This window comes from Haliotis asinina, chromosome 11, assembly GCF_037392515.1.
Source record: "Haliotis asinina isolate JCU_RB_2024 chromosome 11, JCU_Hal_asi_v2, whole genome shotgun sequence".
NCBI classification, from domain to species: domain Eukaryota; kingdom Metazoa; phylum Mollusca; class Gastropoda; order Lepetellida; family Haliotidae; genus Haliotis; species Haliotis asinina.
The window spans coordinates 24,538,460-24,562,585 of record NC_090290.1 but is presented as its reverse complement, the minus strand read 5'-3'; the positions used below and the strand labels follow the sequence as shown (position 1 = coordinate 24,562,585).

At 37.7% G+C, this 24,126-nt stretch overlaps 1 protein-coding gene across 2 annotated transcripts in view; it reads right to left on the bottom strand.

The window, feature by feature from the left end:
* The window catches only part of LOC137255652 (polycystin-1-like protein 1), a 242,293-nt gene that overhangs the window by 45,838 nt on the left and 172,329 nt on the right, over positions 1-24,126 (bottom strand). For both annotated transcript variants that reach the window (XM_067793125.1, XM_067793126.1), the window contains one exon: positions 14,427-14,541. In XM_067793125.1, coding sequence (XP_067649226.1) covers positions 14,427-14,541 — 115 coding nt within the window. The remainder of the gene's footprint in view (positions 1-14,426; positions 14,542-24,126) is intronic.

The following is a 24,126-nucleotide window of genomic DNA, read 5'->3' as shown; positions in this document are numbered from 1 at the left end:
TTGTAGCTGTATCCAAACATTCCATCATTAAAGGTTTGGTTCCAGTTTTGTAACAAATAAAAAATTATGATATTCCGAAAATCGAATCCATTTAGCATAATTCAAATAAAGTTAAGCTTCAGTTCACAAAGGCAATTTCAAATTCTAAAAATTATGACTCTTTCTTTCCTTTTTGACATTAACTTTGAGATTCTTGAGAGGCATTTAGAAGCTGGTGAATATAATAGTCACCAAAGAAGGGGCAAGAAATGGCCCTGAAACATTGTGTTTTAGAATACATAAGAAGTTGCCATCCATATACTTGTCGTGAAGATAATTACATTGTTGAAGCCTTTTAGGCCATTTCACTGATGCAGTCTTCATTGAGGATAGGTACTTCCAGATTTCAAGGATAAGAGAACAGTGAAAACATGACATTGTGCAAACCCTAAACATCAACAGAAGTGGCATCATGACGGCAATCAACAAAAGGCAGAGCTCACTGTTGTTCACAATCACTGTTTGATAAACAAAGACTTTCTCAACTTTCTGTGAAGAAGGCGTGACTGCAGTACATTATGGGTAAAGACCTTTCATCAAGCCTTTCAACTCAGGCTTTCACAAAACAAGTGCGGAATGGTGTATAGGAAAGCTTTCAGCTTCTGTGAATTTGAGCAGGTGATGACAGATTGTTGTGTGCAAATAATCCCCAGCAATCAATCCTAGCAACCACAATTCAACGTCCGATGTCGATATTTATACGTGTTTGGAAGGAAAGTGCTCAGATTGGGAAATTTGGTCTCTCATTTAATTCGCTGTCTGCCTAGCAACATGGTATACAAATAATGCTATGATACATGACTCACATCCAAGGCAGTTATCTAGGCTTGAACTGACATGTTGCTCAGAAGACAGAAGAAAAGTACAAATGATTACACCTGAATTTCATACAAGTGACATACTTAATAACAATGATGGTGATGATGAATATGATACTACTGCTGCTGCTGCTACTACTGTTGCTACTACTACTGCTATTACTACTGCTGCTGCTACTACTACTACTACTACTACTACTACTACTACTGCTGCTGCTGCTTCATATAGATGGAATACTGCTGGCATGAAGCAAGAAACAAACAGAACTACCATTGAAAGACCTGAAGCACATGAGAGACTACAGGGCCAGATACACGCCAACAAACTACATTTTGACTGTCATTTTAATTATTATGTATTACAGCAACAAAAGATCCAGGTGCTTGTGAGCTTTTCTCTGAATTACTGTGGCAAAGTGCTTGTGTGTGGTTATTTAAAACAAAGCTGACAACCGTAGACTAGAAATCAATATGAATAAGCTGATTTCCTGGAATCTCCGATTTAATGAACAATTTTTTCATTGAGCATAATGGTAGTGCATGTAAATTATCTCTACCACATCCTCCACTGACATTCAGTTTTTTAAACTTTACTCCATTCCCACTACTTTGACGTCACCATCACAGAGAAGCACCTATTTTCACATACGATATTATTTCCAAATTAAAACTGACATTTTTGGTTGGCAATTTGACAAACTAAGACAGTCTTCATCAGGAAGTAAATGATGAACGATTCTGTCTTTCCATGATGCAATAACTGTCAAGGTACTAAATAATTTAAATTAGTTACTTTCGGGCAATTACCACTCACCAGTACATGAGCAACGCAGGTCAAATGTCAGGATTCCCTCCTATCTCAGTGTTCAATCATTTCATTTTAACAAAAAATGTTCCTAGTCAAAGCATAAATTTATTGAATTTTTTCAGTAGAAATCCTACCTTGGCTGTTCATAACAGAGTGTCAGTCTGATCTGATCTTTCAGTGAGAGAACAATTAACTGCCCCCTTCTCCATTAAGCCTGCAGTGTAGGGCGAGATTGGCAGGTTTCATTAATAAGATGCTAAGGTTTAAATGACTTCTGCTTACCAAGGGAGGACAACTCATTGATTGATTGTATTGTACAAATATTCAATTACTCCTCTGATGACAGTGGTGGAGGAGTGTCTGTTCACTAACGTTTCTTCCGCGCTCGTGTACTCGGAAAATGCTGGGGAAGCTCACGGTCCTCCCTCCATCCTCGTCACCTCTCAATGCAGGCAAACTACTCATGTCCCACTGAACCTGCCACAAGTAGAGTTGTGTATTTTTCAAGCTCCTCGCTTAAGACGAGCCACAATGGCGTCAGTTTCACTGTCGTACAATTAAGCATGGCAAATCATAGTTTGCTGTTTCTACTGTTGTGGTCAGGAACTTAAATAGCTATGCCATACTAATTACCCTAATGCTGATCTCTTGTCCTGTATTTGGTTAAACAAATTAGATCCAATTTTGGAAAGTTACAGAATACATATTACATATTTTCTGCTTCTTTCAACATTTTTTCATAAAGGAATTATGGATATGATGAACACTTGGAAACAAAGTTTCATTTTCAGCGTATTGATTATTAAATGAGTAACATCATACAGAACTACATTAATGAATCAAAATGGGGATATGTCATCCTCTATATTCTAATATCGGCAGTTGTTGCCTGAAACTAATAACCCCTGATGTCTAAGAGACATAAATATTACATTTTTATAACACAGAAATAATTCATTGCAAAACCCTATTACAGTTTAGAAACATAAACAAATATCAGAAATAGCTTCTTTAGTCAGATATATATGTTATGTTTTAGAGACATAACAAAAATATCTAGATATTTGATTAATAAACATAAGACATTTCTGTTCAACAACAAGCACAAACAACTTTTTAAGTGAAGCAGATCCTCCATTGTGATCTCACTTATGATCCTGGGCCTAGATTATCAAAGCTCTCTTAGTGCTAAGATAGTCAAAAATTAATACTAATGTATAGCACTAATGACTATCTTAGCACTAAGACAGCTTAAAAAAAATCAAGGCCGCTGTCGTATATCTCTACACCAGAAGGGATATGATCCACATTGTGAGCCAGTTTTCATGAATTATCCAAGGTAACACTACACCGGTGACTGCTTCTACACCAACACAGACTACATCAACAATAAACATGAACATAATGTGTTTTTCCAACCAGTCGTAAACAACTGCCATGTTTTCATTATCATCTGTGCACACTGGGACTGTCAGAGGTGTAGATATATATGTTATGTTACAAAACAATGAATAATGTAAGCACTGTCATACGATATATTGATTCTACATCCCAGATGCTAAGTTTAGGATATTCAACCTAATAACATACACTGAACACCTGAGCAACGTATTGACCTTCCCAAGAATCAGTTGATACAGGTCCTAATCAATAGCAAGAATGTTGCATTGTAAAACAAAAAGACAAAAAACCCAATAAAATTATCTTTTAATGCAGCCTTTTCATATTGACTAACAAATTCTGATAAACATTGCTCTTATATACCCATAGTAGTTACAATCATTTTCATCAATGACATTTTCACACTTTGATCATGTATGTAAGAATATGGTATCCACAGAAACTGATTATTATCAATGAACTTTCCTCTCTGAGAATTAACATTTTTATGTGTTGCAATATTATGGAAATAATGTTTGCATAACAGGTATTCCTTGGTGAAATAACATATAAAGATAAGACAGATATCATTCATGTTGAAGTAAAATAACTCTCTTCCCGACCAATCAAATCCACAAGGGTTGCTGGAATATTTTTGAAAACTTCCCTGTATCCAACTAATGGGAATAATCATTGTTTAATCTCATGATTGCTAGAGCTTGTATAGTTTCCATCAAATCAAGTCAAGTAAAGAATCGTTTCAAAACAAATTACATAGTGGATCTCTAACATCGTCCACCATTAAACTAATGAAACACAAAGCAGTGCTCCGCAGTCAAATTTTCAAATTTTTAACACAATCAGCATGCTGAACATACAGCACCATTCAGCAAAAACCTCCCAATTTGAATTTGTAATCGACCTAAATTCCATTAAAACCTGAACTCATTTCTAATTCGAAACATCTACAAGAAGAAATAGCTGCATCGAAAATTTCTTTTCAAACTTGGCCAAAAAAATTCAGGATCCTCACGCACAGTAAATTCCATCAACCCCACACACTGACAAAATGCTAACATAGCCGCTCAAAGCCGCTGTGGTGCGAATTGGCGAGACTTACAGTACCACTGGTGGCACTATAGCCGCTATTTGTTTTGTCTTTGCAATTTTAGTGTTCCGCCCTCGGTAAACTTTGAGCTTGTAGACACAGTGAGATAGCTCAACAACTGGTCAGGCGAATTAGCGCCACCTATATGTCGACACCAGGGTACAGTTTCATCATGTTAAAGCCTTTCCATCTCTATATGCTCAGGTAATATCAGAGATCAATTGTACCTCGAGTAAAGACAGGTGGAAAACTGTGACAGATACAACATATCTCGACTACAGCCAGCAAACTTTAAAGTACACATGTGTCTGTAAATGTCGTTAATGATTAACACAGAAAGAATTTGATCAATTTCTGATTCCAACCTTCAAGATATTTAATAAATACATTTCTGCACTGTTTAGTATCATGACATTGAATAAATTTACACACAATGTTATTTTCCAATACTATCACCTGTATTTGTGTTTAGAGGTTCTAAAACATACATGAGGCTTTTCCATTAAATGCAGGTATTGGTTACATGACATATTGACAGTTGCAAGAATACAAACCATCACTAGTCCAGCATGGTGTACACTGAACTATCCCTGCAACGTCTCTCCCCTGCTTCATCACATTGTACATCCACTAATACAGCATGGAAAACTCAACCCCACAGGACAATTAAGTCACACGTGGGCATCCATAAAGCATCATCCGACCCGCTTGAAGTACTATGTCCAAACATACTGTCAGACATGCTATTTGCCGAACAACATGACCTGCAGAGCTATAATCCCTGGATGGGAGACTTTGCATAACATTAGGTCACTGCCATTGCTATAGGGAGGGCTGAAGTTCAATATGACCTTATGTAACACATATGGCTGAGCAAGTGGTCGGCAAACACCAATCTTTCCCATTGACCAAAGCCTTTTGTTAGGTGTGAAGGTAATTAAATGTCAAAGTAGGCACCTTGGCTGTTTGTGGACATAGGAAATGAACCCTGTAATTGACTGCCCGGTATGGGACATGGGTTGTAAGAAGGACACTGGTGTTAGCTGCATCATCCCTGTTGCTGAAGCTAAGCAACGGACTCAACAAAGATGACTGTCAGAGCTGAGAGATCAACCTTAACAAAGATGACGGTCAGATCTGAGAGACCAACCTTAACAAAGATGACGGTCAGATCTGAGAGACCAACCTTAACAAAGATGACTGTCAGATCTGAGAGACCAACCTTAACAAAGATGGATGCCAGATCTGAGCGATCAACTACAAAAAATATCTGCTGGATCTGAAAGAATGAACGTTGGTTTGAACTAGTGACTGCTGAATTCAAACAAACTAGACAACAGTGACTCAACAAAGATTCCTTCACAACACTCCAGAGAAGGAAACAGCATTCAGGAAGGCCAGCAGATTAGAAGCAAACTAAAGTATCTCTAAAATACACATTATTACGCCATCACTGCCATTACCATCACATAGACTTCTGTGTATACTGAGGTTTTCATTTCAAACTGGAAAATTCCTTGAGGTTTAAATGATCTCAGACATCTTGCGACATTTCACAAATCAATTCATCCACAGCACTTTCAAGAAAAACAAAACTCTAGAAATACTGCATCAAGTTTTTTAAACCCTGACAAAGTATTACAAGAAATTCCACTCTCTGTTATTAAGCTGATCAAATAATCCACCTAGCAATAAGTTTCCCAATGTACTGGGATCATCTGCTGCCAACATTATACAAAGAACACGCTCCATGGAGACATGGGAACTCACGATTCAAATTTGTAGTGGGTTGAGATCTGCATGCAGCATTCTGCGGTCACACACTCTGGACAAAGGAGCACAATGGCTCCCTGTTCTAGTTTTGCTTTACAATGATATCAAGGACAATATTCATTCCCCTGTCCCAATAGAAAATATGCTGGGGCCCAACTCATGTATAAACCCATCTAGATCACTTGCACCAGAGAATGTCGAGTATGAATTTCTTACCACACCCATAAATTATATTAGTCTTGATTGTTCATTGTGGTTCTATGTTTGAATAAAGATCTGTTGGGACTTTCTGAGTTGAGTGTTATATATAACCTTTTGTGCCAGTTGTATCTGTAAACATTAATCTGCAATATGTCCCCTAAACCAATTAACATTACAATGGTTTTGAAGATTTGTCTCACTAAAAAGCAATGTGGTAAGTGCACAGGAGGAGGCAAACAATTAACCTTATTCAAGTACAATGTACAACTTTTGAATAAAATACATAAAAAATGTACGTATTTCATAAATTACACAAAATAGCAAATATATTTCCTGTTTTTCTGCTTTAACTGAACTAAAAGTTTTTTGGTAAAACATTTAAAAAATCTTATTTATATAAAAACACTTTGCGATCAAAGACAAATCAATATGACATTAATCCTCTGCAAGCATAATGGCATTGAGTAAATGTAAGATTTTTCAGAACAACATGACAAATAACTGCTGCATCTGTTACAAAAATCACCATAGTCATAACTCAAGAGCAGAAGGAACCAAAAGAAGGCTAATGGCCATGGACACAGACTTGATGCATGTGCTTCAAACCCCAGCAAGCTATAAGCAGAATCCTAAAAGAAGGGTCCTTCTTCCTGTGACAACACTGGTTTTCAATGACGCTGGTAGTGAATGAAATATTTCACTCTTTCTAAAGTAGAGCGGGCTTGCCTCAGTCGAGAGACACTTTAATGTTGCTGAGCAAACAGAATAAATCTTCCTCAAAATGGCAATGGCCTGTACCAGTCAAGTTACCAACTTCATGAAAGTATTTCAAATATGTCCCTCTCTCCACCGTTTCCCTGTAAGCAAACACTGCTAGTTGTGTGCACCTCCATTTCGGTCCTAGGCATGCTTTTGACAATGTTTCACAAAGCGTGGCTTTCTCTCCAGAGATTTGTGATCATTCAGATATTAAGTGGGCTTGAAAATAACCTCAGAAATAGTTTTAAAGACAGCCAACTTCCCTGTTCATTTTTGTAAATACAGAGATTAAAAAAACATACAATTCCATTAAACATTGTTTCATATCATGACGTATGCATTACCTGTAAAATTATTTGGTCACATTGTGATGCACAATTATACCATATTGATATTTCCTGAACTGGTTCACTTCCCTGAGAGACTCTCAGCACCTGACACAGCCTGAGGCAAATAAATGAACGGTTGATATTTGCTCATTACAAAAATTTCTTCCAGGTATTAAAACCATCTTTTAAGTTCTTATATTCCCATTTCATAAAGTCCCTGTACCACGTGTATGATGCTGGTGAATATTTCCCTGGATACTGATCATCTGTAACTTGAATTCATCCCTAAAGATTCTGTAATTAAGATCTATCTAATCTGAACAAACAAATCTCAGAATACAGTCTGTTTAGATATGAACTTGTGTCAGCCTTCAGCTGCTTGTGTCAACAGCTCAATTCAAAAGATTTTTAAATCTTCAAAGATGATTGCATCATGAAAGAAATTATTAAGCAAACAGTGTTTAGACAGCATGAAAAATGTGCTACAAGAGGGTGGCAGTTTTCACAGAGCTAACCAAAAGGTCAACAATACTCTGATGAAAAAGCAAATTTAGCATATCGAGATATAAATACGGACATGTGTGTCTTGAACAAACTAAATGTTCATTCGATCAGAAAATGTCCTAGATTAAATCCAGACTGAAGCAATGCCTCAGCAGGTTTGAGTGACAGTTGTTCATTAGAAATGTACGAAGCTGATAATTCAACAATAGCTGATAAAACAAGGCAGACATTCAACACGAATGCTCGATACAATTAAGGATTTTGCTGTGGGCATGAAAGAATTGGACTTTAAACTTGATAAATACTTCAGGAATCTTTTCAAGATTTCCTGTTGAATAAATAATTGGATGATTTAATTGAGATCCACGGACTGTTATTGATAACTGACTAAGCTCTCTTCGTCAAGTTAATTATGAGATTTATAAGGGTTGGCACCAACAACATTATCATGAAATATGTCTCTAGTTAGTGAACATCATCATAAGAGTTCTGATTTGTCACAAGACTGACTGACCCGACATTCCAGCATCGCCATTAGACTCCAGGGTATTCTGGTCTAGTGCTGCACATCAATTCATAACATAATCGTCTATTAATTAGATAAACAAATGTTTTACTTCATCCAGGGCTATGACTCAGACGGATAATGTCATTTGGTAACTGTGAATAAGACTTTGGTCTGGTCGGGTTCCGAGTCAGACGATGAGGAATGGAATTAGATATTTACCAGAAACAGATAGGGAGTCTTCGATATGAGGAAACATGATGACTCCACGATACACAATTTCTAATAAATTTCTATTGATTGACAAGAACCATATTGATAAGAATAACAGAGAGGCTCTTTATTTCTATGGAGGTCTTATATCTGCATTAGCGTAATCATGAAATATTTAATTCTGGCATATCAATGCATTACATCATTGGATTTCATTACAATACAAAACATCTCCTGCAATGTTGCATTTCCCCACACAATGAATGTTTCTATAACAAAAACCTCAACGATTCGGCAACAACATTGACTTGATGTCTGACATTTACAAGTTGTTAGATCTACAAAAATCCCTCCATAGTCTTCAGAGAAGGAGGAGGTTCAATCAATTGATTTTGATAATCAACACAAAAAGATGTCATATAGACTGCAAGGAAGCGCTAAAGGCTATGATAGCCGGGAGCATGTCACAGCCTGGATTCTATATTGTATCTCTTGGGTGAGATCAAAGCTAGTCAGTGTTAATGCACAGTGCTAAATCTGTTCTGTGAGACTTTAACCATTTAAGGAACAGACCTATTTCAAGTGCCAGTGAAGTTCTCAGAGAACTCCTCACTTCAATAAATGGCTTATTTGTCCAAATGAACCATTGACATTCCATGAAGCTGATACAGCGATGTAATATTCTTGTGTTTCTTCTAAAAGGGTTGACACACCATGCAGGGAAAGTCACAATGAAGAAATTGATTGACTTCCCTGTTATTGTCGGAAACATTAGACTCCTCAAGAACTGAAAGACTCCATGCACATAATGCTTTGGCCCATATCAATTGGCCGACCCTATTAATAAATCAGAAGGGAAAAGATTTCATATTTAAAAAATATAATCTGAAAAACTCTCATATGTCAGTCATGACTCAATTCTTGTGATGAATAAATATTTAAAAAACCAATTTAATCATGGCAGTGTGGCATGAAGCTGAGATGTCAAGGTCACTGTATCCCTTTCAGATTATCTCATTACAGTAGCAATGTAACAACTGACGACACTGACAGTAACTCACACATCCTAGTAAAGCATATGCATTATGTTATAATGTTTGATCTTGATTAAATAACATGTTTAGCTTAAGCCATTCTAGGCAATATTCCACACTATACCCATGTAAAGTACCAATGTAGGGCTTTCAGCATGACCAGCCTTTAACCACAGGGCTACCCTCCCCCCCATATCTTGAAAACGCCAATGCAGTCAACCCACTGCAATAGAGGAATATGCCTTCTTGTGTCCAAACACTTGAACATCTCTTTTTCTCTTATTATCATGGAAATGAAATTATGAAAACAGCAAAGTAAACACACACATATGCACACACATGGAAACAAGTTACTAGTTTTATTCCTTTTTCTGCATGGTAAGAGCTGTCAGATTTTCAGGAGAACCAGTGCAGTGCTAAGACTATCTTGCAAAACTGACATTAAATCTTGGATACGGATTTAGTTGGAAAAGCATGAAGACACAAAAATAGAATGGATAATTCAAATCCCTTCTTTAGGGAAGGGGTCAAGGGACAACAAGCAGTCATACAACATCTTCACCATGGTTGTGTTTCTTTTACTGGGCAGTATACATGTATATTCTTTTCCAGGTTTCTTTGAATGCTTTGTATTGCATTGTGGGTAAAATTCTGGAAATAAATAAAGGAACGCTTGTACTTTCAAGGGCTCTCTTACTTGTTTGTATCAGTATATTTTCTGATAGTTTCATAAGATAATCTTCTCAAGCATGATTTTTAATGTAGTTGTTGACCCACATAGACCACTTGCATTAATTAACAGCACATTCACGGTCACGGTTATTAACTTTGTACCTAAAAGATCCACCAACACCTTTCAAGACAACATTCATCAACATTGTGCTAGTAACATTCACCATTTTTTTTCATAAAAAGATCATTCACCTTCATTGTTCAAGAACATTCATCAACATTCCACAAGACAATATTCAAATACTGCAGAAACCTCAGTAATGAAATTAATGTTGCAGCGTGACTAGTTTCAGTACAAACCCATTTCTGATACATACCTACACAGTAAACAAATTGCCATCAACAAAGACACAAATATCATTCATGGATACTGGTATGGTAATATCGTTTAACAGTCCACATCACTTATAACAATCACAACCATTTACAAACAGAACACATGCAAAATAATGAACATCACATACCTTTGATAAGAATCAGAATGTACTAAGCAGAGACTCATTAGTCAGTGTATAGTGCCAGGCAACAAACACTTCTCTCCACCAGGACAATAAATCACAAGCATTCCTTCGTCATCAAACAATGTCAGTTTCATAATGAAATTTACAACCAGGGACTGGCACTTTATGACCGTGTCATAAAATCATTTAGGCTTGACAGAAAACCTTATGAGACAATTATTGGGACTAACGCTATGGAAATGTGGCCAACATGGAGTTGGACTTCTCCTAAAGGTAACAACCTAGTCCAGGTATTGACGTGGCCATTACCTTACCAGATTACATCTAATAAAGGCCCTGGTAGTTGAGTTATGGCCAGAATGCACCCATTAGGCTCACTATTGGAAAATAAGTATCTGGATAAAGAGTCCTTTATTTTTTAGGCAACCACTGGAACTGGTTGTTATTTCCTAAAATACAAATATGATTTTGAAGGAGGAGTTAGAATATGCAATGCTCTTGAAATTTCCATGTAACCATAATAAGTTTCATATATATGTTTCTGTCAGATTGTAAAATAAGTGAATTTGTGACATGACTAAATATTTTAAATCATTTCATGAAATGACTAAGGTTAGCCATTTTGCATAATTTTGAATAACAACAATCAATATACTTCTGTCATTTCATCTATATGTGGTGGACAGGGGTTTGAGAGGTGTGGCTGCCGTGGACACAACAAGTGTCAAACAAACAGGAGTAAATGCTTCAACGCCAAGCTGAAGTGCAACAGTCACTGTCACAATAGTTTTAACTGTGACTATAAGTGATCTTGAAATTGTGATCCACTTTAGTAGATTGAGCTATTAAGTAAAATGGCATGAAATCACTGAAATATTTTGATTGTTGTTACACAAAATGGCTGACCCAGTAATTTCACAAAAAGACTGAAATCTTTAATCATTTTGCCAAATGACTGATTTAACATCTGATGGTAACATATACACATGGGAAAATGTTAAGCACCACTCTTCTCTTAAGAACTTACTTGTAACTTCTGCAACGAAAAAAGTCTTATCAAGTGATACAGAAAAGCAGAGGGTAAAGATGTACCACAGACATGAAGAGGATAAAGATGTACCACAGACAAGAAGAAGATAAAGATGTTCCACAGAGAAGAGGAAGCAATCCTCCTAATACAGCTATGCAAAGGAAAATGTCCCACTACAGACATGATGAGGAAGACTTCTTCAAACCAAACAATTTCAGTGTCTGTATTTGTAAATGAGCTTGGCTCTTTCCCTAAATTACAGATTTAGATTACAGAAAAACACTACCACAGAGCGAATACGATTCTGAAATAGCATGATACAGTTACACCCTCACAGAATAACTATAGATATGAAAGAATCATGTAGTCCTTTCATTTTTTGTGGTGTATTTCACACCTAAACACCAGTATGAGTGACTTCCTGACATTAAACAACAGCAGCCGAAGTACATCACTGCTTAATACATCACACTAAATGTCACTGCGTCCTCCTGTTTCGCAATACATTCTACAATGACATTTATCCATCCAAAGTCAAACTAATCCCATCCCGGACTTGTTTCAAACCATCAGGATTTTTCCATCTTCTTCTAAGAACAGAAATTCTGGACACAAAGTGCAAAATCCTTTCCAACAATCCTACAAATCTATCACGATCCATATTCAAGGTCAAAGTACTAATAATCATTCACATTTCTCTGAAGGATTCTTTCAGAATATCTAGAGTACATTCAATTTGTCATTCACAGAATGTCAGGGTATCTTTTGATCAACGTAATTGAATCAACTGGCTTAATCAATAGACTGGTCTTGTCCGTGAAGAACTATCTTCCTGAAGACAAGGAACATTGTACAACAAGAAGTGACAAGACATGGAACTCATGTAACTAACAAAATACTACAAAACAGATTACTTCACAACTAGTTCTATTCACATCACCACAAAAACTTTTGTTTGAGAGTGGAATTTTCTGTTATGTCTATGAATATTTTTGGAAGAAGAGCTTTGCTATTGAAACCTAAAATGACTAGAAATAAGATATATTAGAAAGAAGGTTATGTTTATTTTAGACTACTTTATAAATATATAACTCATAACATGAGAAATTGGCATGGAAGAGCCAAATAAATACCAAAAAGTACAAACAAATAACACTCATGAGAATGTGCATACAAGCTTCTTGTTTTTGACATTTAACACTGATTTTAAGCAACCACTAAACCACAAACGTCACTACCAAATATCAAAACAAACTATCAATTACTGTAAATCATAATTTCCCATTTAACTACTTTCAGGAAACATAAGACATCAGTCAAGGACATAGAAGTCGCTGGATGTAGAACTTGAGAGGCATTTATACCACAGTGTGAATATTCACATATTATACAATAGGCTAGCATATATGACTTACTTATCACCCTACCACTGCCAACTGACTCTTACACTTACTTTCATTACACCACCAACACCTCCATTTTTCACAAAATTATTTGTCACTTTTTGCCAGATATAACTTTCCATTTGCTTGATAACATTAATGAGATATTACTTTGATATACTGCAGTTGTGCCTGTAATTTCATTTAAATGCTGAATTGGCACAAAACAACACCAGTGAGGCTGGTGGTTTCTGTGTTAGATTCCAACAATGAATAATTTCTCTTCTTGTTAAGCCCAATTGGCCTAACAATATTGATTGGGAAGTCCCAAAGTAACTACAGCAAATACTCAACACGGTGAAAACCATGTTCCGTACCATCACCATCAATTATTGATAGCCCTGTCTACTAGCCTCTATTACCAATTAGCAATTACTTAACATTTCATTGCTACACAATAAAACTACAATGTATCACTATCATATCCCTCCGAGGTGAGGACCTTGTCCAATGCTCTATACAAATGCACTCCCAATTCTGTACCAAATTGTAACATAAATTATACATTCTCATAATACTGAACATTTATGTATCTCAGAGCAAAACGTTTTGGGAATCAATATTCCTAATATCACACTGTCTTGAAATATGTATCATGTGTAAAGTTGGAAATCTGGGTGGATGCTTGCATTCTGATGGTAATATTTCATACACCACCTATGTTCCTAATTTAAAGGTACATTATTTGATCATGCCACGAAAATGTCTATATATTATACATATAGTAGTCCTCATCAAGTAAGATCGTCCTATGTGGGACCACAGTCTAAACTGACATAGGGTAATGTGTTCAGAGTTGACATTACTTCAGACTATCAAAATCCAATGATACTCTAGAATATAAAAGCCTGCATATCGACATACATTTTGTAACAACATGATGTTTAACCTGTCTCCAAAGCTGGCTTCTCACATACACAGCTAAACAGATTACAAGCTGAATGAGTGACAAAACAGTAACGACCTGTATATTATACGTACCGATAGTAGAGCTGGATTATTGAGTACTAAAACCCTGGGAAATGTGAATCTATCAATACTATGAAATCCTCCTTTGAAGGCGGCTCCTATACAGGACCCCCGAATAGATCCTCGACAATAGAGAGTGAAAGAGAGCAAGCACTGTCAATAAGCTGGAGTGATACGGGCGATCCGCACACCATTGTGGAGCAAAACAGCTAGCAATAAGCCTGAATAATTCACCTGTGAGAGAGTGCCACTATCCACTGTCTCAGTCCTCCCTTTCCACAGCAAACACACTAAAACACAGCCTGTACTATAGCTACTCACTGTTGGAAATCCCCTTTATCTCGGATCCTGGAATCTTTCGGACGGACAACGACCGGACTAAAGCAGTAAGAGGTCCTGGCTCCAAAGTTATCCCGGATCGAAACAGAGAGGAGTACTGCAATTGGACGAAATGGTTAAGGTCAATATTTGCTGAAGAAAAATCCATATTCAACAACGTTCGGTGAACATTCTCCACATAGGCAGATTCGGCCAGCCGGACCAATGCAGGCCACTGGCCATAGGCAGGCTTGGCTCACGAACGTTGAAAAAACACGGCTCAGCTACCGTGTTTACTTACTTCAGTCAGTCAATTTCATTCCCTATTGATTGAGACTCGACCCCAAGATTTGAATCTCATTGGAGAGCTGGGTAAACGGGCCTCAGCAGATGGTAGGATAACACTCTCCCACACTGTGGCTATAATTGCTGTGTTTCATGTCAGTCGGAACATTGCCACCTAATGTACTCAGATCATAGATAACACATAAATCACTTGTTTTTTTCTCACATCATAGAGTTGCCACAAAATTATTTCTTGATAAGGTTTTGTGGACTATATTCGCCAATATGCTGACCTGGTACTGAGGTTTTGACTCTCGTCTGTTAACTAACGTGTCTGCAGTAACATGACTATTTCAGCAAAAGATGCTGTGCCTCAAGTCTTGAATGAGATCATAAACACACAAATGCATGTAAGTTTAGACCAATTAACTTGTTAGTTAGGGTATTAATTACAAATCAGCAGAACATTAGTATGAGTTATGATGTTCATAATTCATTGGGAATGGATTAAAGGTCTTGTTTGAACCTTGCACTATGTAGTGCTTTTGGACTTGCTAGCTTTGCTTGTGAGACCTCATCTGGAATATCATATTTCATGTCATAGATTGAGATTTGATCCACAAGATGTGAATGTCAAGGAATACCCCTCAATACACCCACTAGATTACACAGTCTTTATTGCCATTTACAGCCACAGTATGTTCAGCAGTTCACACAAGCCAAGATGTCACCAGCCCTGTAATCTCTTCTTCAAAGCAATACAAAGTTACACAATTACATGGTCTGAAGATAACTAATAGGTCTGAGACAGACACAGATGTTTGCTGGTCTGATTTAGGAGTACAGTAATTGTTACAAAACAGGTGTTTTCATACCAAATGATGCACTCTAACTGTCCAAATGACAAAGGAATGGGGAGGGTGTGCATTCCATTGTGTTAGTTACTCTGATACAGCTATGGTGTGGAATTCATTTAAGGTCATGCAGGGCTGTAATTCTCATTGTCAGCCATAGGTCATCATGCTGTAACTTGCCCTGTTAACAATAGGTGATATAGGGACATATTCCACCTTGTTAATAACATGTCACATAGAGTAATAACTCACTCCATTAACATTGGTCATATCAGGCAACAATTCTCCTGCTAATCATGTGATAAATCATAAATCACCCTGTTAGCCATGTCAAAAAGGGTTATAATTCACCCGGTTAACCAAAGCTTTGTAGGAAAAACCCTCTTAATCATATGAATTAGGATTATCTCACCCTGCTAACCATGCCATATAGGGTTATAAATCACCTTGTTAACCAAAGCTTTGTAGGAAAAAACCCTCTCAATCAAATGAATTAGGATTACCTCACCCTGCTAACCATGTCATATAGGGTTATAAATCACCTTGTTAACCAAAGCTTTGTAGGAAAAACCCTCTTAATCAAATGAATTAGGATTACCTCACCCTACTAAACAAGTCATATAGGGTTATAAATCACCCTGTTAACCAAAGCTTTGTAGGAAAAACCGTCTTAATCATATGAATTAGGATTATCTCACCCTGCTAACCATGTCATATAGGGTTATAAATCACCCACATCAACAAGGGATATAACTCACCCTGTATAGACAGGGTTATATCTTAACCTGTTAACCATGTCCTAGGGTTATAACTCACCCTGTATAGACAGGGTTATATCTTAACCTGGTAACCATGTCCTAGGGTTATAACTCACCCTGTATAGACAGGGTTATATCTTAACCTGGTAACCATGTCCTAGGGTTATAACTCACCCTCTATAGACAGGGTTATATCTTAACCTGTTAACCATGTCCTAGGGTTATAACTCACCCTCTATAGACAGGGTTATATCTTAACCTGTTAACCATGTCCTAGGGTTATAACTCACCCTGTTAATCATATGGCATACCCTGCTGACCATGTTATATTATGTTGCACCTTACACATTGTTAATAGTTTTTCAAAACTGTATCACTCTGTGGACATGGTTACATTTTTCATCTTGATCACATATGGCTAAAATGTACATCAGGGAGAACATTCCTCAACAAATAAACTATCTGCCTGTCTGCAATAAAACTGCAGTGCAGTATTACATTACAAGATGGTTGTGATATAGTTTTGGACATATGAAGTTTGCAGACAAGCTGTTGGTATTTAAGTGTGGATGTGTTTAATGCAATGACTATACCCAGGTACTAATGATATCCTTATAATATGGTCGGTTTGCTCAATGTCAACACACTCGTCATTAATAATGAAGCTATATTGCCATGTGTAAATTCACTGACCTTTGCAGTACCACAGGCTGCCCAGTAATATATGATGACTACTATCAGGTCACACCACTGAACACATCCACACCAACAAGCCAGGGACACAAATCAAACTATTTGTACTTGCTGTTACAATGTTATATATTCACTCATTTGAGCTGTGAGAGTCCTCAAGTTGTTCTGACACCAACAGTTATTGCAGGATATCCTTTGTGATCACACTGACCAATTATGGTAACAGTTTAATAGGATGGTAAAACCGAATACTAAATTTATATCAAATCCTTAAAAGAATGCTTGTAAAAACATTTTTAGAGGGAAATGAAAGTGAAACATAGCCAAATGCTAGGGCTGAAATGGATCCTAAGTTTGAACACAAAGTAACTGGAAACATGTTGGTTAGTTTCCTATCACACTTACTAACACTGCAGAAAATCTGCTGACACTTGCCTTTACCAACTTTATTTTAGTGCTTGTTTAGGGCTGGATCTTAATACTGACTGCTAATCATTAACACAGTATCAATTATATATTGATATTGATCAATGCTAAACAATGGAGTTGTAACCTGAATTAAAAAAAAAAGAAGAACTGATAAATGTCAACATATTTCATTGCTTAGTGAGTGGTGAAAGCATTTCAACATCTAAAACTCTGAAAGATCCTGAATTATTCATAGGAAAAAATTACCCAACCTCACACTGTAAAAAAACTGTGGGTAGCCAAGTGGTGCAATTTCCAGGTTTGATTCTCTACATGGGTACAATGCTTCAAACCGATTTTGGTGTCTCCACCATGATATTATGGAATACTGCCAAAAGCACAATATAACCATACTCTTTCTCTCAACATTCTTGGAGTCCCTTGCTTTAATAATGTGGAACATTGTTCACACTCACTCACTCATCCCATTTCTGGTGTCCTCCATGATAATATTGTTGGAATTTAGCTCAAAAGTCAAGTAAAACCACACACATTCTCTTCCAAAGTCAAGTAAAACCACACACATTCTCTTCCAAAGTCAAGTAAAACCACACACATTCTCTTCCAAAGTCAAGTAAAACCACACACATTCTCTTCCACGGAAAGTAAAACCTTTATTTTCTGTTTTCCAAAACCATGGCTAAACATATCCCACCTTGGCATACCAGAATCGGAATACTTCCTTGTCATTTCTTTACAACAGTTACTCCAATAGCAATACTGATGAAAATGTTGGTAAAATCAATTCACCAATTCGAAGTTGTCATGTAGTGCCACTGAATTACAGACAGTGTATTCAATTTGAAGATCAACAATGTTCCCAATAACTTCCAGTTCTACCAGCCTATCCCAGATCAGTTGGAAATGGAGGTAAATATTCCTGTTTACAGTAACCCTTGCTTTCATCATGAAAATAAATTCTCACAAAATAGGTCTTTATACCCAAAGTGCAACTTGGTGCAAGAAAACATAATACAATATCTCATTTTGCTTAATTAAACAGTCAGTTTTGGCAATAAATGTCGTTCAATACCAAAGCAATGGGTGATCAATGTTCTGACAAAATCCGAGAAAGCTCACTCAATATTCCTCTAGGCACAGCGGAGGTCTGGGAAATGCTAGGATGTGCACACGTATCAAATATGACTCGAGCTCCACCTCACCGTACTCACTTCAACACACTCAGCCACTGCATATCTAAGAGGTTCTTTGGAAAAGAAATTGTTTCTGACATAAATGTGAATCATAGAATATCTGGGGTATAAAAGAATATTTCTTCTACACTGATGTTAATGTAATAGACAGGGGAGATCTGTGCAGCAACTCAAGTTATTTTTTTAAAGAAAAGTACTTGGGTCAATTTCATAATGAATATTTATGATTTCTAAGTCTCTGTCAAGTGTTGTGACCGTTCTTGTTGTGATGGGATATCTTATTACTGTCTACCGAGAACACAAGGAGAGAGAGAAACTGCCCAAAGCATAAAATTACCCAACTGGATAGCGGATCGATCTGTTACGAATTGCCAGTGCAGCCATGGTGCTTAATCAGTAATCAGGGGCATTACACTTACATAACTCACTACAAAAGATGTTATTTGCAAGTAGATTATCAGCCTCACACTCCAAAAACTACCACTTCAAGTCCAGTTGGTAGTCTAGTTAAACCTCACTCTAACATTACTTGGGTTGAGAAAAATATGTGAAAAAAGTTTTACACATCTCATCGATAAAATCATGAAATACAAAACAAAAACTTAGCTAAAATCAACAGTTCAAATCATATGTATTTATGTGTAATAATATATCAAGATGGATGAACATTGCTTGTAGCAATCCTCCCGCTATGTCCCATTAGGGATTCGCCATATATGGGCTTCAAACGTTTATGGCCAAATTGGGCACAGAACCTTGGCTTTCCGTGTAGCGACCAATGACATTCCATCCAAAGCCTACCCCACCTTTTAAAAAATTAAGACGAAGGAAACTATTTCACTTAGAATTTAAATCCTTGCATGTTCCAAAACCTCTAGGTATCACCTTATACACATAAACATTTTCCACATCTTTATCAGCATGTACACTCATCAATATTGCATGGTTTCCCTGAACATCAAATAAAAAAAACAACAATCTGTTTATAGTGGAATCTATACGAGTAATGGACCCTAGCCCCACAGCTTTTCCAACCCTCCTGAACAATATTTTTCTTAAAAAAGATTTATTTTACACTAACTGTTGAAATTTCATTAACAGTATTTAATTTGAAGCTGAGACCTTGACATTTTGGTGATTCTGTCAAAGGATGGACAAGCCAGTGATTTCACACGTGTCAGTTTCTACGGCCCATGGCACCTCAAACACAGTTATCCGTTAATTATCTGACCCTGCAGTCTTCTAACACCGTCCAAGCTTCAAAAGTCAACACCCAACTGTTTTGACAAAGATTTTCTGTTTATATTTGTCCTAATTTGTCTAAGCCAGTGTGAGAGTGTAGAAAGCCAAAGTATAGCAAATTAACTATTTTTCTCTTCCAGCCACCCACCCAAGTTGCCGTAGTTATCATACACACAACTTGATTACATACTGTTGCTACACAAATAAACTAATTAAGCACTACAGATAAAAGGTGCTGATTATTGGTAACATACCTGTCATACTCTTGCCAATACTGGCTTGTAATTGCTTAGTCATCAACTGAAACACTCTTTGTTCAAGCAGCCGTTACAAACCTATTTCCTTCCAACGAGGCAATTATTATGAGGAAATAGAAATCACAGATGAGATTGAATTTCAGGACAATGCTTCACTTTTACCAGCAATATACTGTTCACGTCATATATACAAATCTAAACATGTTTCTCTGTGTTGTGTAGCAGTTTTAATAGTTTCTGTGTACTAACAAATTATCCCTGTTTGGGTTTGTACCAATTTTAGCTGACAAAATATTTGTTACTATGAAGTAGTCTTCCCCCCTGCAGTATAAGACCAACCGGGACATTCACAAATGGTAGTGTCTCTCTCCCAGCAGTCAGTCTCACAAAGAAATCAATGCTGTTCACGTACTGACAAGTGTTTGAAAAACATTCAGACGCACCCTGATAAGGATGACAGACTCATTGAGTGTATTAATTTCTTCCAAGTAAGATCTGAGATGGAATATATTAATAAGTTTTTGAGAAATTCCTCAATACCCTATCATGCAAGATTTGGCAGCCATACAAGCAACAATCCAGAAGGTTCAGACGAAGTGTGGGGTGAAGACTTTGAAGTTACCCCACAAGTGTCAATGTACCTTGTAACATTGATCCCTGACGATGGCAATTTCCTTACAGCAATCCTATGTATGCTCGATCAAACCATCCAAAAATGATGGCGACCCAAAACATGAGGAGTCTATTTTCGATGGAGATACGCCTGAAATAAAACGCAGCTTCGTGAATAATGCACGCCAGTCGCCTGGCGGGTACACCAAACATGGCATTAAAGAGATATCAAGGAGTCTATGTTTAAAGTGATGTAGTCGTGATATTCACATGCTATCTCAAATATGCAGATTTCTCTATGGTGCCTGCCAGATTCTGAGTCGGTAGTAAGTATGAGTCAACTCCAACAAGAGTGTGTAATCCCCTGTTAAATGAGCTGACACTCTATGATGGGCTTGGGCAATGTTTAAAGGCATCAGTCTAACTCCTGTTGTAGATATCAGAAAGAAAGAGTCCATAAAAGATGTTAATTTTGAAATTAATAACCCTAAAGTGTTAACTCCCAGCATTAATTGCATTTTATTTTAGAAGAAAAATAAAATCTTGCCTTGTGAAATCCTACCAATTTAATCCATGTTAGACCAAGATTTCACTGATGTTAGACCAAGATTTCACTAATGATCACTGAAACCTATAATGTCTTCCTACTCAATATGTGAAGCTCGCAGGTTGTGAATAACAAAATACATATACAAGCAAGGAAGAATTAAACCATGGTATATTAACTCCTAAGAACTCTATTAAATGTGCATCACATTTCCAACTCAGGACTCTGAATACACTGCAACCTACTTGATCTAAATATATGATTGAGCAGTCAACAGCTTTTCTGGCAATGCCTAGCAGTATGAAGTCATCTGCTTTTATTTTTGGGACATGAGGCTAAGAATGCTTCATGCCTCGTCTTCATGGTGGAAAAGGTTTGCCAAATAATTTGTGACTTGGCTGTACATCCTGCCAAGCAGTCTTCGTAATCCAGTATGGACAGTGTGGAAGCCTAATGCTTAAGCTGCCTGCTCATCACATTGACGAACCGGATTTGATTCAAATGGGCACAATGTGTCAAGTCCATTTCTGGTGTCTCCCACGGTGACACTGATGGAATAGTGCTAAAAGCGGCATAAAATCATATTCACTCACTCACTCACTAATACAGTATGTTAGCAATGTCTTCCCAACCACTGGTAAGCAAGGTGACCACTGTCCAGTGTTACAATGACTGTCAAGCCTGCTACCCTTTTAAATCCTGTTCACCATCAGAAGCCATCATGTCCAATGAATGAATCCCCATTTCTGCATGAGATTGTTTTAAGCGATTTCACTTTCCAAATTATTAATAAACTGCAGTGTCATCTCATGCGTCTGCAAGTGTTTCTTCTATTGCTGCTGTTGCCACAGTAATCTTTTTCAACATCAGCAGCCATCTTGATCAAGTAATCCCCAACTCTATTGCCTCATACAAAGATGTGGGATTTTGTGTAGTCATATTCCAGCAATATCGCGGCCAGAGAGACCAGAAATGGGCTTCACACAGGTACCCATATGGGGAATGGAACCCTGTTCTTAAGAGTGACGAGCTTTGCTCACTAGGCTACCTGACCGCTCAGTTCTGGTTCTGAGACATATTCAATGACATGGATAACCATTTTTCACACATGCATCCGTCCACTGTATGCCCTGTCCAGTTCTGACCATTCATATGTGAGTGTGACACAGCTGAATAAAGTTGACTGAAACTTTGACACCATTCACTCCTGTTCTAGTGGAAATGATAAATCGATGATGGAGGCCTATTCTGTTGACTGGTCTACAAGTTCCAAGTGCCACCACACTACAGCTGTTGTTAAGTCATCCAATAATGCTAAGAACTCTGCCATTTAACTGAAGCTGAGCCTAAATGGAGCAGACCTCACAATCTTCAGGAATTGGACCAGAAATATTCTTTGCACCTCGACCACAAATGCCATTAATGTTAAAATCCATGGACCATTTTCTCACACGCTACTGCTCCTGCCCAGTCTGGTGTTGGAAGGTTATACAAGTTTTAAGATGTAGCAGCCCATGATCACCTGGTGTACGAGGCGCCAGACAAACTGGGTCCACGGGCATCAATTCAGTGATAAAACGGCAGCCTAATCACTGAGCATGATGTAAAACTAATCAATCGTTCCCTCTCAATGCCTCAACGAACCATATACAGGCCATACTCTATCCAGATAGAATGCTAGCACTGGTTCAACAGTTGTACACTCTGAATAGGTGAAAATGGTACGGTGGTACACACTGAGTATGTGAAAATGGTACAATGGTACACAGTGGATATGTGAACATGGTACAGTGGTACACAGTGGGTAGGTGAACATGATACACAGTGGGTAGGTTAACATGGTACAGTGGTACACAGTGGGTAGGTGAACATGATACACAGTGGATATGTGAACATGGTACAGTGGTACACAGTGGGTAGGTGAACATGATACACAGTGGATATGTGAACATGGTACAGTGGTACACAGTGGGTAGGTGAACATGATACACATTGGGTAGGTGAACATGGTACAGTGGTACACTCTGGGTAGGTGAACATTGTACAGTGGTACACATTGGGTAGGTGAACATGGTACAGTGGTACACTCTGGGTAGGTGAACATTGTACAGTGGTACACATTGGGTAGGTGAACATGGTACAGTGGTACACACTGGGTAGGTCTACAGGGTACAGTGGAACACACTGGGTAGGTCAACAGGGTACAGTGGTACACACTGGGTAGGTGAACATGGTACAGTGGTACACATTGGGTAGGTGAACATGGTACAGTGGTACACACTGGGTAGGTCTACAGGGTACAGTGGAACACACTGGGTAGGTCAACAGGGTACAGTGGTACACACTGGGTAGGTGAACATGGTACAGTGGTACACATTGGGTAGGTGAACATGGTACAGTGGTACACACTGGGTAGGTCTACAGGGTACAGTGGAACACACTGGGTAGGTCAACAGGGTACAGTGGAACACACTGGGTAGGTGAACATGGTACAGTGGTACACATTGGGTAGGTCTACAGGGTACAGTGGAACACACTGGGTAGGTCAACAGGTTACAGTGGAACACACTGGGTAGGTCAACAGGGTACAGTGGAACACACTAGGTACATCAACCTGATGCCCATGTCAAAATACAGTCATCTGTTATTCTATGCCCATGTTGCATGTATTGGTAGACCAGTTGAAATCGCACTTTGGTGTTCAGTTTGTACAGTATTCAGTATAAAATTGTAAATTATACTCTGTACTTCTCACTCATTAATTATCAAACTAAGACATTTTATTTCATTTATCAATGATATAGCAACAACTATGTCATGTTCTGTTTCTTTC